The sequence below is a fragment of the Pinus tabuliformis genome, chromosome 3_2, assembly GCF_031772625.1.
Source record: "Pinus tabuliformis cultivar Carrire ecotype Pingquan chromosome 3_2, CPIR1, whole genome shotgun sequence".
Lineage (NCBI taxonomy): Eukaryota > Viridiplantae > Streptophyta > Pinopsida > Pinales > Pinaceae > Pinus > Pinus tabuliformis.
Window position 1 is genome coordinate 808,979,278 of NC_142302.1, and position 12,974 is coordinate 808,992,251.

General features: G+C 33.2%; 1 protein-coding gene across 1 annotated transcript; it reads right to left on the minus strand.

Moving 5' to 3' along the window:
* Positions 1-995: 995 nt before the first annotated feature.
* On the minus strand, positions 996-3,591 carry LOC149183074 (cold-responsive protein kinase 1-like). Its single transcript, XM_089414814.1, has 8 exons — positions 3,245-3,591; positions 2,876-3,114; positions 2,642-2,779; positions 2,395-2,558; positions 2,095-2,308; positions 1,749-1,980; positions 1,470-1,620; positions 996-1,361 (listed from the first exon to the last, which is right to left on the minus strand). The coding sequence occupies exons 1-8, from the start codon at positions 3,589-3,591 to the stop codon at positions 1,044-1,046; spliced, it is 1,803 nt and encodes a 600-aa protein (XP_089270940.1). The 3' UTR covers positions 996-1,043.
* Between the last annotated feature and the right edge of the window lie 9,383 nt (positions 3,592-12,974).

A 12,974-nucleotide genomic window follows, 5' to 3' on the forward strand; every position in this document is an offset into this window, starting at 1 on the left:
TTTGTTCTATAGATAGTTGAGCAACAAAATTTACAAATAACTCTAATTTAGGCTTTTACATAAAAATTATGATGACTATCTCAACATTCTCATTTACATTCAATATTTAATATAATTTGACCGAAAATAAAAGTGTACCATGATCAACTTACCTAAAATGTAATGATTTGAGATATGTGGAGTAATGAAGGCCTTTTTGTAGATCTAGACATCACCATAGGATCATTAAAAAAAAACAAATCTACAGCAACCAAAAAATGTGACGTTCTATCTTGATAAAGATAATCTAATTGGAACTAATAACAAATTTCTCAAAAATAAATAAAAACTAGCTTACTATCAACATTGTGATACCATGTAAGAGTGCAAAAAAATAACCAAAATCCAAATTACTAAACTTAAAATACCTTTCTATGAAAAGAGAATGTGAATGATTGAATCGCAAGACCTCCGGACATTCTCCTATCCTTTGATAAAGGAAAGCCTCAATTTCGAAGAATGATTGAAAAACGAAAGAAAATTCCCTTCATTGCTTTTAAAACAAAATTACATTTATAAATCCAATAAAAATTTAGAACCATAATTAAAAGATAAAAACAAGCACATAAAGATATTGCTTAAAGCTTCTTATTAGAAATCTAAAGCAAATTAAATAAATTTTTATCTTTATCTTTATTCTTATTCTTATCCTCGCACTTAAGATTAAAATTCATCAGTTTCCACGTATATGTTTTTCTGGGTTACGGGGCTTTAAAATTAGAGTATGATTTCATAAAAAAAATAGTGAATTTAATTTTCATATTTTTAAAGATAAAGAAATTTTAAGTGTAAATTCAAGGTGAATAAATACATTGGCCTTTGTTATAAAACAAGGCTTTTCATAAAAAAAAAATATAAAAAAATACCCCCCAATTCTGCTCTTCACAGCAAAGATTCCTGCAGTGATTCGAGGAAAAGCATCCCATGCATATTATGCTCCTACTTCTCACTACCGGAAATATACGAGGATGCTTGCGTCTACCATAAGTCAATGCTTGCCTGTACTAACGAGGAAACCATGAGACTGTGATAGATCCGTGAGATGCACAACCTGAGCTTACAGAGTCGGATGTGCCAGTGAAATTTGTAGGTCTCCCAGCATCCGCATCCATGAGTGCCGGTTGTGTGGGCTGAACGGTAAACTCTGTATTGTTGGTTAACATCGATACAACCTCTGACATTGCCGGCCGCAGCGCGGATGAGCCTTGAGTACAGAGAAGCGCAATTCTGATCACTCTTGACATCTGCTCTATCGGGTACTGCCCTTCCAGTGATGGGTCCACAATATCCAGAACGTGGTCTTGCTGAAATTGATTCCAAGCCTGCACCATAAGCAAAATCATTACTACATTCTTTTGAATTAAGTGATTGTTCATGAGCTGCTTATCATAATCATCAAACCAAACTTTTCTAATATACTCGATACCCACCCACTTCAAAAGAAGCTGCATAGAGGCATCCAATCTTGCATCAATACACTTTCTCCCACTTACAATCTCTAGAACCACAATTCCATAACTATAAACGTCGGCTTTTTCCGTTAACTGCCCATGGACGGCATACTCAGGGGCAGTGTAACCTCTGCGTCATAACAAATCTCTGTAAGCTAAAATAAATGCCTGGATACAGAAGATCTTCTAAGAATAAGAAAAAATTGAACTACAGAACTTACAATGTTAATAAGTCAATAAACCAATTGCACAACTTACATTGTTCCTCCCACTTTGGTAGAAACAAGGGTTTCGCCTTCTGGAAAGAATCTAGCCAATCCAAAATCTGCTATTTTAGCATGAAATTGGTCATCTAAAAGTATATTGGGACATTTGATATCTCTGTGTATAATGCGAACATCGGAATCCTCGTGTAGATATGCAAGTCCTCGTGCTGTGCCCACTATAATCTTCAAACGATTTTCCCAACTCAAAACATTTCGTATCTCTCCTGTGGAGCTCCAATACAAGTATTTGAAAACCTCCAAACAAATAATTGAAACAACACACGCTATTTTTAAAAACAACTTGAATCTTGGAAAAAGTATTGATCACAGGAACCTACTGAACAAATGTTTGTCAAGACTGTTATTTGACATGAATTCGTAAACCAGCAAGCGTTCATGCCCTTGCGTGCAACATCCGAGTAAACGAACAAGATTACGGTGACGGACGCTGGTGAGGAGCTTCACTTCTCCCAAAAACTCCGCCGCAGCTTGAGCAGTCTGCCTTCCATTCAGCTTTTTAACCGCGACATCCGTACCATCAGGAAGATTTCCCTGCTTATCGATTAAATCATTAGAATTAATCTGAAAACATCGCTTGCATTTGGACAAAACCATCAAATCCGCTTTTGGTATTATACCTTATAAACTTCACCGAATCCTCCTCTGCCGAGCATATTGTTTCTGTCAAAGTTCCCAGTCGCTGTTCTCATAACTTCGTAATCGAAGAGAAATTGATCGAAATTTCTCCTCGCAGCGAGATTCTCATCTACGCGGAAACATGATGAAAATAATTTTGTAACCACTGTCCAATACGATCAAATTAAATAACTCTGAATAATTAGCAGGGAAATAACTCTGAGGTATAATAACCTGTCTTGTCATTGCTCCTTCGATGTCTAACACGTCGATAGAAGCCTATCCAACACATCACCGCAACCAAAGCTATTCCGCCAATGCATCCTAACAGTATAGGTATTAATTTCGATGACGATTTCCCCGACGGCGGTGTTAAATTAGGCGTTGCTGCGTTTAAAATTAAAGCAAACAAATCAAGATGCGTGGTATATCAGAACGAGAATCAAACAGCAAATAATTGCAGCAAATATATAAGACTCTTACGGGAAGTTTCGTTGTCTGTGAAAAATGAATAAGTTGAATATCGCATAAAACAGCCGGCCTCGAGACCTCGACCTTCACGATTTGGAGGACAGGTGAGTAATTTATTCCTGGCATTTGTCAGGCATTCTTGGCAGCTACTGTTGATGAGGGTGGGCCAACATTGAGCGAGGCCATATAAGGAGCCATCAATGGAGCCAACAGCATAACCGTTATTTGCGGAAGCGTTGGCAATGAGTTGCCTGCATAACACGGTGGCTCTATGAGAGAAGATCTGTGGATCTGTGTCATTTGTGGAGGGACAGAGAGCGGAAGCCCCATCGTCCACATCCTCACTATAAAAACTGGAATTCTCATAGCGGAGGAAACAACCGTCGAGATGAATCCGACCACTTTTCCTTTACTTGAGTCTCCGCTGCCATTACGCATTCTGAGCATTCGTGGGCGGTTAAGTACTTTCGACACACTGCGAGGCCGTACACAGGATCCATTATGCCAAATTTGTTTTGCGTTGAGGTAGCGAAGCCATTAGAGAGATTTGAGCGGAGGTATGTAAAGACAGCATCTTGATTTTCCTGAAACGCTGTGGCGTTAACATACGAATAGGTTTTTGGGTCGCTGCACCCAAAGCCCACCTCTGCAGACTGGGGATCGTCTGCTGCCACGACAACCACAATCATCATGGCCACCAGAAATGGAAAATGGGCAACTACAGCCATCAGTCCTGCCAACAACCGATCTCTGGAACACGAACTAACTTGAGATCCTTAGAGGAAGTCATGTTGAAAAGCAAATATTCGGGGTTTAGGTAAACTCATGTTAAGTAAAGTCATGTTCAATTATTGCAGGGACCACTGGCTTTTTGTTTGCCGACATATCGGAGAACTGCTTCGGTGAAATCAACGTACAACGCATGTGCACACTTGTTTATTGGCAGTGGAGAGAAATACAAGTGGTATTAGTATTTATTAGTAAATGGGTTTATTTATTTTTATTATTATCATTTTAAAAGAATATGCTTTTAAATTAAATTAATTTTAAATTACTGTTAATTTGAAAATAATTTGGTGTTTAAATTTCAATCAATTTTTAATTAATAAAAAATTATTTGGATTATATCATTATATTAATTAATTTTAATTTTTTAATGCGAAAAGTTTGATGTAATTAATTTGTAAATTTATTTTAATTATGGGTGGTGGTTTGGAAAATGGGCTTTGAAATTTTTTTAGATAAATATTTTTGAATCAAAAGTTTTGAGTATGAGTTCAAATTTTTGGGTTACTAATTTTGAATCAAAAGATTTTAAGTATTAGTTCAAATTTTTTGACATGATGTTTATTAGGAGATCTTTCCAATACTACAACAATTATATTAATCTCAGCTAGTATGCAAACTTGATGTCCTTTAAATTCATCTATAGTGTTGGCCGCCATGGTATAGAAAGATGTCATGTCATGAAGTTCACACCTGATGCCCTTAAATTCATTATAGTGTTGGCCACCATGGTATAGAAAGATGCCATGTCATGAATTTCACCTATAATATTGGGCATCATGGTATCAAAAGATGTAATGCCAATGCCTTGTATTCATGCATTGTATGAGAAGATGCCATGTATGTGTCTATTATTCATGCATGGTATGAGAAGATGTTATGTTTTCTCATGCATATGAGGCTCTAGAAGGTCCAATATAGTAACTCTCATTTAGGGTTGAGGAAGTCAAAAACTTATCCCTAGTTAAATATTAAACAAAGAGAAGGGATTTCATTCTATGTCATTGTATTTGTCCTATAGTTATGAGGTCGACTAAGAGTTAGAGATTAAAGAGTAGAACAAAGAAATGATAAGATTTTGTAACAACTTTACATACCACATAGGGTACCTTTTCCTTTATATTTTCATATTCCCAAAATAGAAAAATAGAATTACTAGACTAGGTTTCCTCCCCTAATAGTTTCCCAAGTAAATTTTACATTTATTTGTAGATAGTGTATGAATATTTTTTTGCTTTATAATTTTCACATTTCAAAAATTATATAAATTGATGTAGAAAATAGATAAATATAAAATATAAAACCTGAAGTAATTTGAAGTTCACAATATATATTTTAAATATTTTATCAAATTTATTGTGTGTGACACTAATGCACTAAAACTTCAAAATAGTTTACAAATTAAAATGAAAAATTAATATAATTTTTTTAATATATTAAAAATAATATTTATGATAATTAATAATCTCTTAAATGAAATGTAAGTATAATTCTTTCCTTGTTATTTGAATTTAGTTTGGGTGGATTGTTATCCTCTTTACTCAACTTCAAGTCTAGTAACTTAACATGCTTAATCTCTGGAATAAAGTAATTATGAAATTTGAATCTCATGATTTACATCCCATCGGTTAGAGTAACTATGTTACACTCTCAAGTGAATGTATAATAAGATTTAGCCTAGTACCATTAAATTTTCTACCAATAAATTTTCTCTTTCGTAATATCAATAAACCCTTTCTTACCTTTAAAGTAGAAAAAAAAAACTAATATTAATTAAGATTATCTAAGATAAATTAATTTCTTTCCTTAAAAAAAAGAATATGATTTTTTTACTTTAACATTTAAAAAAATATAAATGCATTCGAGAAAAGGAGGTACATCTAATCATATGATTAAATAATTTTTTTAATATCCAAAAATTAAAAATAAATAAATCGGAAGACTCGAGAAAAGGACCAGCGATTGTTGAATTAATTTAAAGAAAGAAAAAACGAATTGCAGCTGAGTAGAGCAGTAGCATTTTTTTTTTTTTCAATGAATTAAAATAACACAATTAGCACCAACTATAAACTATATTTATTCGGATGGCCCACACATTATAAAAACATAATTATGTCAACTAATGATCTATAGCAACTACCATCGACTAACCTTTTAATCGACCGTGCTTTGGGAGATAACTATGACGACGTTGAAACACTTTCTCTTTTCGAAAAAATATATTTTATGAAAATATGGTAATATATATGTATTTCAATTAGAAATATATACATATATATTTCAAAAAAATTATGGTTAAATAGATTTGATTTGAAATTAAAATAAAATTATATTTATTATTAATAATATTATTTATATTATATATAGATTCTACATTTTTATATATAAAATATTTATTTTTAAATTTATTAAAATTATATATATATATATAAGAAAGAGTTACATAAACTGTATTATGGTGCATTCAAGATAATATCTTTGTAAATTATATATGTTCAAAAAATATTGGTTAAGATCTGATAGTTTTGAGTGTCTAGAATTATATCAAGAATTATATTAAGATTAGAGTATTTACAAGTACCCCAAAACTTGTTGAGTGTTTTTTTATAAAAGATATGTTCCCTATAGATGCTACAACATGAATTAGAATTAAAAGATTGTTTGAGTTCTAAACTCTTTCAAGAATAAGTAGCATTGTGATGCCACTACATGAATTAGAATTAAAATATTGTTTGAGTTCTAAACTCTTTTTAAGAATAGGTAGCATTGTGTGATTGTGGCATTTTTGAGTTCCATTAAATCATTCGATGACATTTAAAGAATACCCAAATCCTTATAGAGAGTGATAGTGAAATTCCAATGCCCAACATAGCAAGAATTTTAGAGAGAGGAGTTCTGCAAAATTGTTGGATCCCCTGCCAAACATAATTTTAGATTTTAGAGAGTGTTAAATATAAGATGAGGCCACCTCTAGTGATTCCTTCCCCGAATGAGGCGCAATCAAAGTATAACCAAAGGATTTGATGATTAATTTCTTCTTCTGATATGTTTCATGGGACATGAACAACTTCCTTGAAGGGAAAAAATAGCATAAATCGCTCCAATCTTTGTCGCAATAAGATCAAAAGCATAGGAGGAATCCTCGAAGGTGGATTTTCCAATCTATGTTGCAAAAAGATCATAAGCATAAGAGGAATCCTCGAAGGTGGATTTTCTAATCTATGTCGCAATAAGATCAGAAGCATAAGAGGAATCCTCGAAGGTAGATTTATTCCAAGCAATCTAGATTCCCCAACAAATCAGAAGAGAGATGTTCTCGAGACCCATTTCCGATGAATCCCACCAATTTCTCCATGCTTCCATAAGATTGTTCCTAGTCCATTCCAGATTGTAGACCAACAATTGTTTAGCTTTTGATCATACATTTAAAGAGAAGGGGCACGTGGAAATAAATGGGCTATGGATTCATCATCACTTTTGGAGAGTGTGCACCAACCCATGCCTTCATTTTTCATTTTTCTCAAGTGGTCCCAAGTTACACCTTGTTTTGGTAAAACCCAAAGAAATATTATTTTTTTTGGCTAAAAAACCGACTTCCAGATCATCTTCCACCACCACTCATGTTTTCACTTATCCTGTTACTATTTGATGATTGAATCCAATTTTTGGAGTATACATTCATGAGAGGGAATGGATCACATCCCATCCCTAATTCTGATGCAATATAATTGGACCATAAACTGGGAAATTACCCCTCGAAATTCAGCTGAGCAACACTTACCATCCATGTGACCAAAAAGATGTGTGGTTTGCATCCACTATCTACTTCTGAAATATAATGCCCTAATCAATCAAGCTGGTCACCAAGTTAAGCGGAAGACTAGAAATTCCTGTACAACCAACCCACGTGTCCAAATCCGCTCTAATTTTTTCACCTTTACCCACTTTCCAGGCGAAGTCGCAACCAATCAGGTTGAAAAACTAGATATCTATTATATAAATGATAAAAAGAAAATGTAAATATGAAATTATTAAATATTATGGTTATAAATATGAATCATTAATATTTCAATTTATAAGGTAAAGGGAATTTTAATTCATAATTAATATTAATATATTATATATTTCTCACATTTCCATAAATATAAATATATATTTTTAATTATATATTTATTAATTAAATATGAACAAAAAAATTTCATTTAATCTGAATTAATTTTTTTTTGTAATTTTATTTAAAAAAAATATACATATAAAAAATTGAATTGAATCTATTTATTATTATAAACTATATCTCCATTACATACATTAAACATTTTCATTGTCCACATTTAGAGCCAACAAGTGTGGCTCATGTTCACAACATGGATAAGTTATATTATTATTATTATTATTTAATTTAATGGATCACTACAACACCTCCCCCATTAAGTAGTACAAATTATTATATTAAATGGTACACTTAAAAACTAAAATAATTGGTCTTATTAAATGTCCAATAATAATAACAATAATATATTTTTAATAATTTTAGAAAATTTAGGAAATATTACAATAATCATTAAAAATGATTATATAAATATTTCTGTTTTTTAATTTATATTTCAAATTTATAGGTATAGTCTAACTTATATATGAAATAACTTTTTTCATCATATTTCGGTGAAAAATAATATTTTATCTATAAGTTAGACTACACTATCAGAATTACTATACAAATATTTCAGAAATATATATAAATATTGCGAACTATTTTATTTATAAATTAAACTCCATAAAAAATTATTATACAAATATGTAAAAATTATAGGTGACTATTGCATCCACATCCATAAATTATGGCATATAATAAATAGAAGATAAAACTACAATAAAATTAAATATTTAAAAAATATTTTTTTAATATTGAAAAAAATATATATTTATTTTCCAAATTTAAAAATTAGAAATAATATTAATCTAATTATATTCCAACGACAAAACCATTATTAAAATTTTTAATTTCAAAATAAATAAATGACAATATTCAAATATGCATATCCATATTCAGGACCTCCGCCCGGGGCCACGCCACCACGGGCGGCCGGGAGGGCCGAGGGGCGATTCCTGTCTTTAATATGCCATGTCTCTCATACGGTTTTGTCTTTTATCTTTGTTGAACGGTCAAGGAAAATAGGAGTCTGTTCTCCGAAAATCCACCAACCGTGACTACAAATTAATTTATAACGTGTACAGAGTCCGCGTAGACTTTCTATCTTGTACCATTCGTCGTCCCACTTTTTGAGGACATTCATTTTGTGGGGTAGTTCCATATAGAAGCCGTTATGTACGGAGGCCACAATTTGGTAGTACAGTAAATTTTTTGTTTGCTGAGAATTTTTTTTAAATTTATGTAATTTATTTTATAAACAAAAATGTTTTTCTCATTAATCATATTATTATTATTTTATTTATGAACCAATTAATGTGATTTTTTTATTATAATAAAATTAAAATATCACTGTCAAAACTCAAATCTAAATTTCTAAAAAAAATCACTGGATTTTGTTAAAATCTTATCAAATTTTCATTATTTTTTCAGTGAAATTGTGACTTCCACTTTTATATATAAAAACACTCATTTATCATATATAATAACAAACTCAATTATTATTGGTTTTAATTAGCTTAGATCATGATATTAAAAATTTAAAAAATGGAGGTGGAAGAATTGCCCAGGAATTATAACCGATCGAAAAAATTTCTAATTCAAAAAATGGTAAATGGCAATTGAGTGGGATAACCACCTCAACATTCGGACCCATCCATCATCCAATGACCAGTGCTATCTCCGGCAACGTTTGCGTCGACCTCCGTTAGGTCTCCATGTCATGTGATGTGCACCATGTTCATGTTAATGATTATTTTCTTTATTTTTATTTTCATGAAAGGCACGTTGGTTTTGTAAAAAAAGGCAGGTTGGTTTTGTAAAAAAAATTATGTTCTTGTATGAAGCCGAGGATACGAATGTTGGAATGTGGATCTCACAGAGATTCTTGAGGTGTATGAGTTTTAATAATCTATTGTTGCATATGATTGCATGGCTTTTCTACTTTTGTTGTTGCAGATGATTGCATAGCTTTTTTTCCTTTCGCAGTAATAGGCAAAAACAATCAAAGGAGGACAACCACTAGTAGCAATTGTGCGGGTTCCACAGCAAAATTGTTGAAACTTAGCAATTTGTTTCTGGCGGTGGATCTTTTGCATCTGCAAATTGCTGGGAGTAATTTCGATCAGCGTTTGCTTGTCTGGTTTTATATACAGAATTAGTATCCATAGGGCATTTAACCTGTGTGGGATAAATGTCACATCTCTATCTACTATATAATGAAATTACCATTATCCAATTACAATAATTTTTAATTTATTTATTTATTTTATTTTTTTTAATTTAAGAATACATTTCCGATGTTCCTTTATAACATTAATACAAACTTACCATAACCCCAAGCATATATTCAATCTGTCATTTCTGGGTTATTAATTACAATTTTTAAATCAAATGCGGGGTATTAATTTTTCTACAGTACCCCAAAACTGTTGATACTCTGTCATTGTCAGTAGTCTGTCCGGTTTATTTATTGGGAAGTCCATCCATACTTGGATGACTCAGCTTGAAGCTGAGCTGCCACCCGTCAGTTCAGAATTTAGTTTGCTACTCCGCCGTTTGGGTGGCGTGGTAGCCGTATCAGGACACCTCGGGATCAATCCTCGCATCAATGATGGAGGTTGTGAGGCTCCAGATCTACGGTTCTGCTCTGCCCAGGAGATTTTTCATTCGTGTTCGATGGGTTTTGCACCTCATTTGCTCTACCTCCCTTGGCGCTATGCTCTGTTCTTCCGCTTGCAGGTTGCTAGACCCGAAGGTTTCGAATACAAAGCACTTGAATGGTTTCAAGAGCTTTGGAAGGTCCGCTTGTCTGCCATTTTCATACTCCTGCTACAAGTATTAACTCTTTCTTCCTTTGTTTGTTCGCTCTCTACTGTGACAAACGTATTTTCCTCTTTCTGGTTTTTAGGCTGCTTCTAATACGTGCTCTTTTCTTTGCAGAAACGGAGGAAATGGTTACGCATCCTGCCACAGTGTTTGAAAGCGGAAAAGCTTACAACCCTGACACGGGACTTCAAAAAAGGGTTCCGAGTATGTTTACAATTTTCCTGTCTGGTAGCTTTTCTCGCTCTAGCTGAGAGGGAAAGGTTCTTTCACTTTACATTAAAATATTTTAGCTTTGTTCCACCGGTAGAATCCAGCTTTGGCTTATGCCCTGTTAATATGGTTTAAACGTGGCAGGATTCACCGCTTCTTGCTAGCCAGTGGGGTCTTTTCGTAGCTCATCCTTCCAGTCAATTCGAGGTTTTCTAGTCTAGGGTCTTTTGTTTAAGCTTCGATTCAAGCTGAGTTTACACTCAGGATTTCACCTTCATGAACTATAATTAAGAACAGAGGTTTATTTTTGGTTAATCATAGTTTAAGTTTTCCATACTTTGGCGGATGTATTATCTTGGCCCATGACGGCGATACACGCTCTGTTTTGCTCTTCAGACTCGATAATGTTTATATGGCTTTGGCTAAATGTTCAGTATTACGAGGCTCTATTCTTTGAACTACACAATGCTATATTACTATCTTTTTGCAATATGTTTATCGTGGAAATGTTTCTTGAGTTCTTTAAATCCTTCTGAAAAGTCTACTCGTTCTTACTAGCTTCTCCTTTAACTGTACAACTGATATGGTAATAATGTTTCAGTGCATGGTTCGCTATTATTGTTCTTAATAAATTGACTGCATCGAAATTCGCTGAAATGAGTTTTTGCTTGATTCTAATTATTGTTATGTGTAATTATAATTTCTTCGCTATGCCGAGACTCTGGTATTACCAGGGTCAGTCGCAAGCGGAAACTCTGAGTTATATTCATCATTTAAACCCTTGAATTTTTCAAAGGTAGGGTTCAAGGGTTTGAACTCGCCACAAAGGCTCTCCATCCCCTTGTTACATTTGCACCACTGTGCTTACGCGACATTTCCTCTTTATTAATTAGATAATCTCAGGTTTGGTTTCTCCAGATTCCTAATCTCTGTAGGTTCTTACCTACCCAGACACTTGTAAACGAGGTTTACAACAATCTTTGTTGTGGGTTGCTTGTGCATTAGGTACATGCCCTTCAGAGAGGCTAGTCTCTGTCTAGACTTATGCCATTCACTCAGGTCTATTTGCGCAGACCCCTCTGGCATCAGATGGTATCAGGTTGCTTGAACCCATCAGTTTCGGTCTTTATGTCCGGTTTTCCCTTACCTCATGGTACTAAACTGTTGAGCCCATTTGTTACTTTCTACGTACTTCCCCACTAAGGCTTTCTCGGTAAGTACTTTCCAGCCCATTCCTAACCGAGAGTTCTCTCTGGGTTTTTATAAACTTGAGTAAATTCTTTTAATTCTATAGTCTACAATCTCATGTAACCTTTAAAATCTACTGTAATTAATTTCTCTGGAGGAATGAAATTTACAGCACTCTTATTTCATATGTATTAAATATTAAAATCTATAATTAACATAAACTCAAAGTTTTGTAAATCAAATTTATTAACACAATCCCTCTATATTTTATAACCATCTTGAGGTGTTGGTTCATTCTTTTTGTGTCACGGCAAATGGTTTAATTATATGAATTTGAGAAATGTGCATTTCATGATCATGTTCATCTTGAAATAGTAATGGTGCTTATGGTTGTCGATACATTGTGAAAAGTGCTGAGGTGTAGAGGAATCTTTCTTCCTCTACACTTCACACAATGTATCAACAAATATACACATGATTTGTATATCATCCAATTATATTTACTTACTATTGAATAATGGACACACTTACATTGATAAATAATATTACATATATACATGAAGTGTTGTCTTAAGATTGGGAACTGTCTTGGACACACAATTAGTTGGTTGAGAGAATATCTCAACCACACACCAATCTAGGAAACAACTAGTTCTAAACAACTCCTAAAGAATAGGGACAAACTCTTTTTCATAAAATGAATCACAACTGAGACAAGTAGGAATTATATGTTCAATTCCCTCCTTTAATGACTACTTGTCTCGATCTCAATCAACAAAGTATAAATGTGGTCCTATTGTTTACATGTATGATCAAAAAATAATATGACGACATCCATATAAAGGAACAACCATCCACTAGAATGCATGGGTGCCCAACTTTTGCAACCACCATTCTACTAGGACACCCTTCGTGTACATCATTCAGTAAACCATTATCTACAGATTTGTA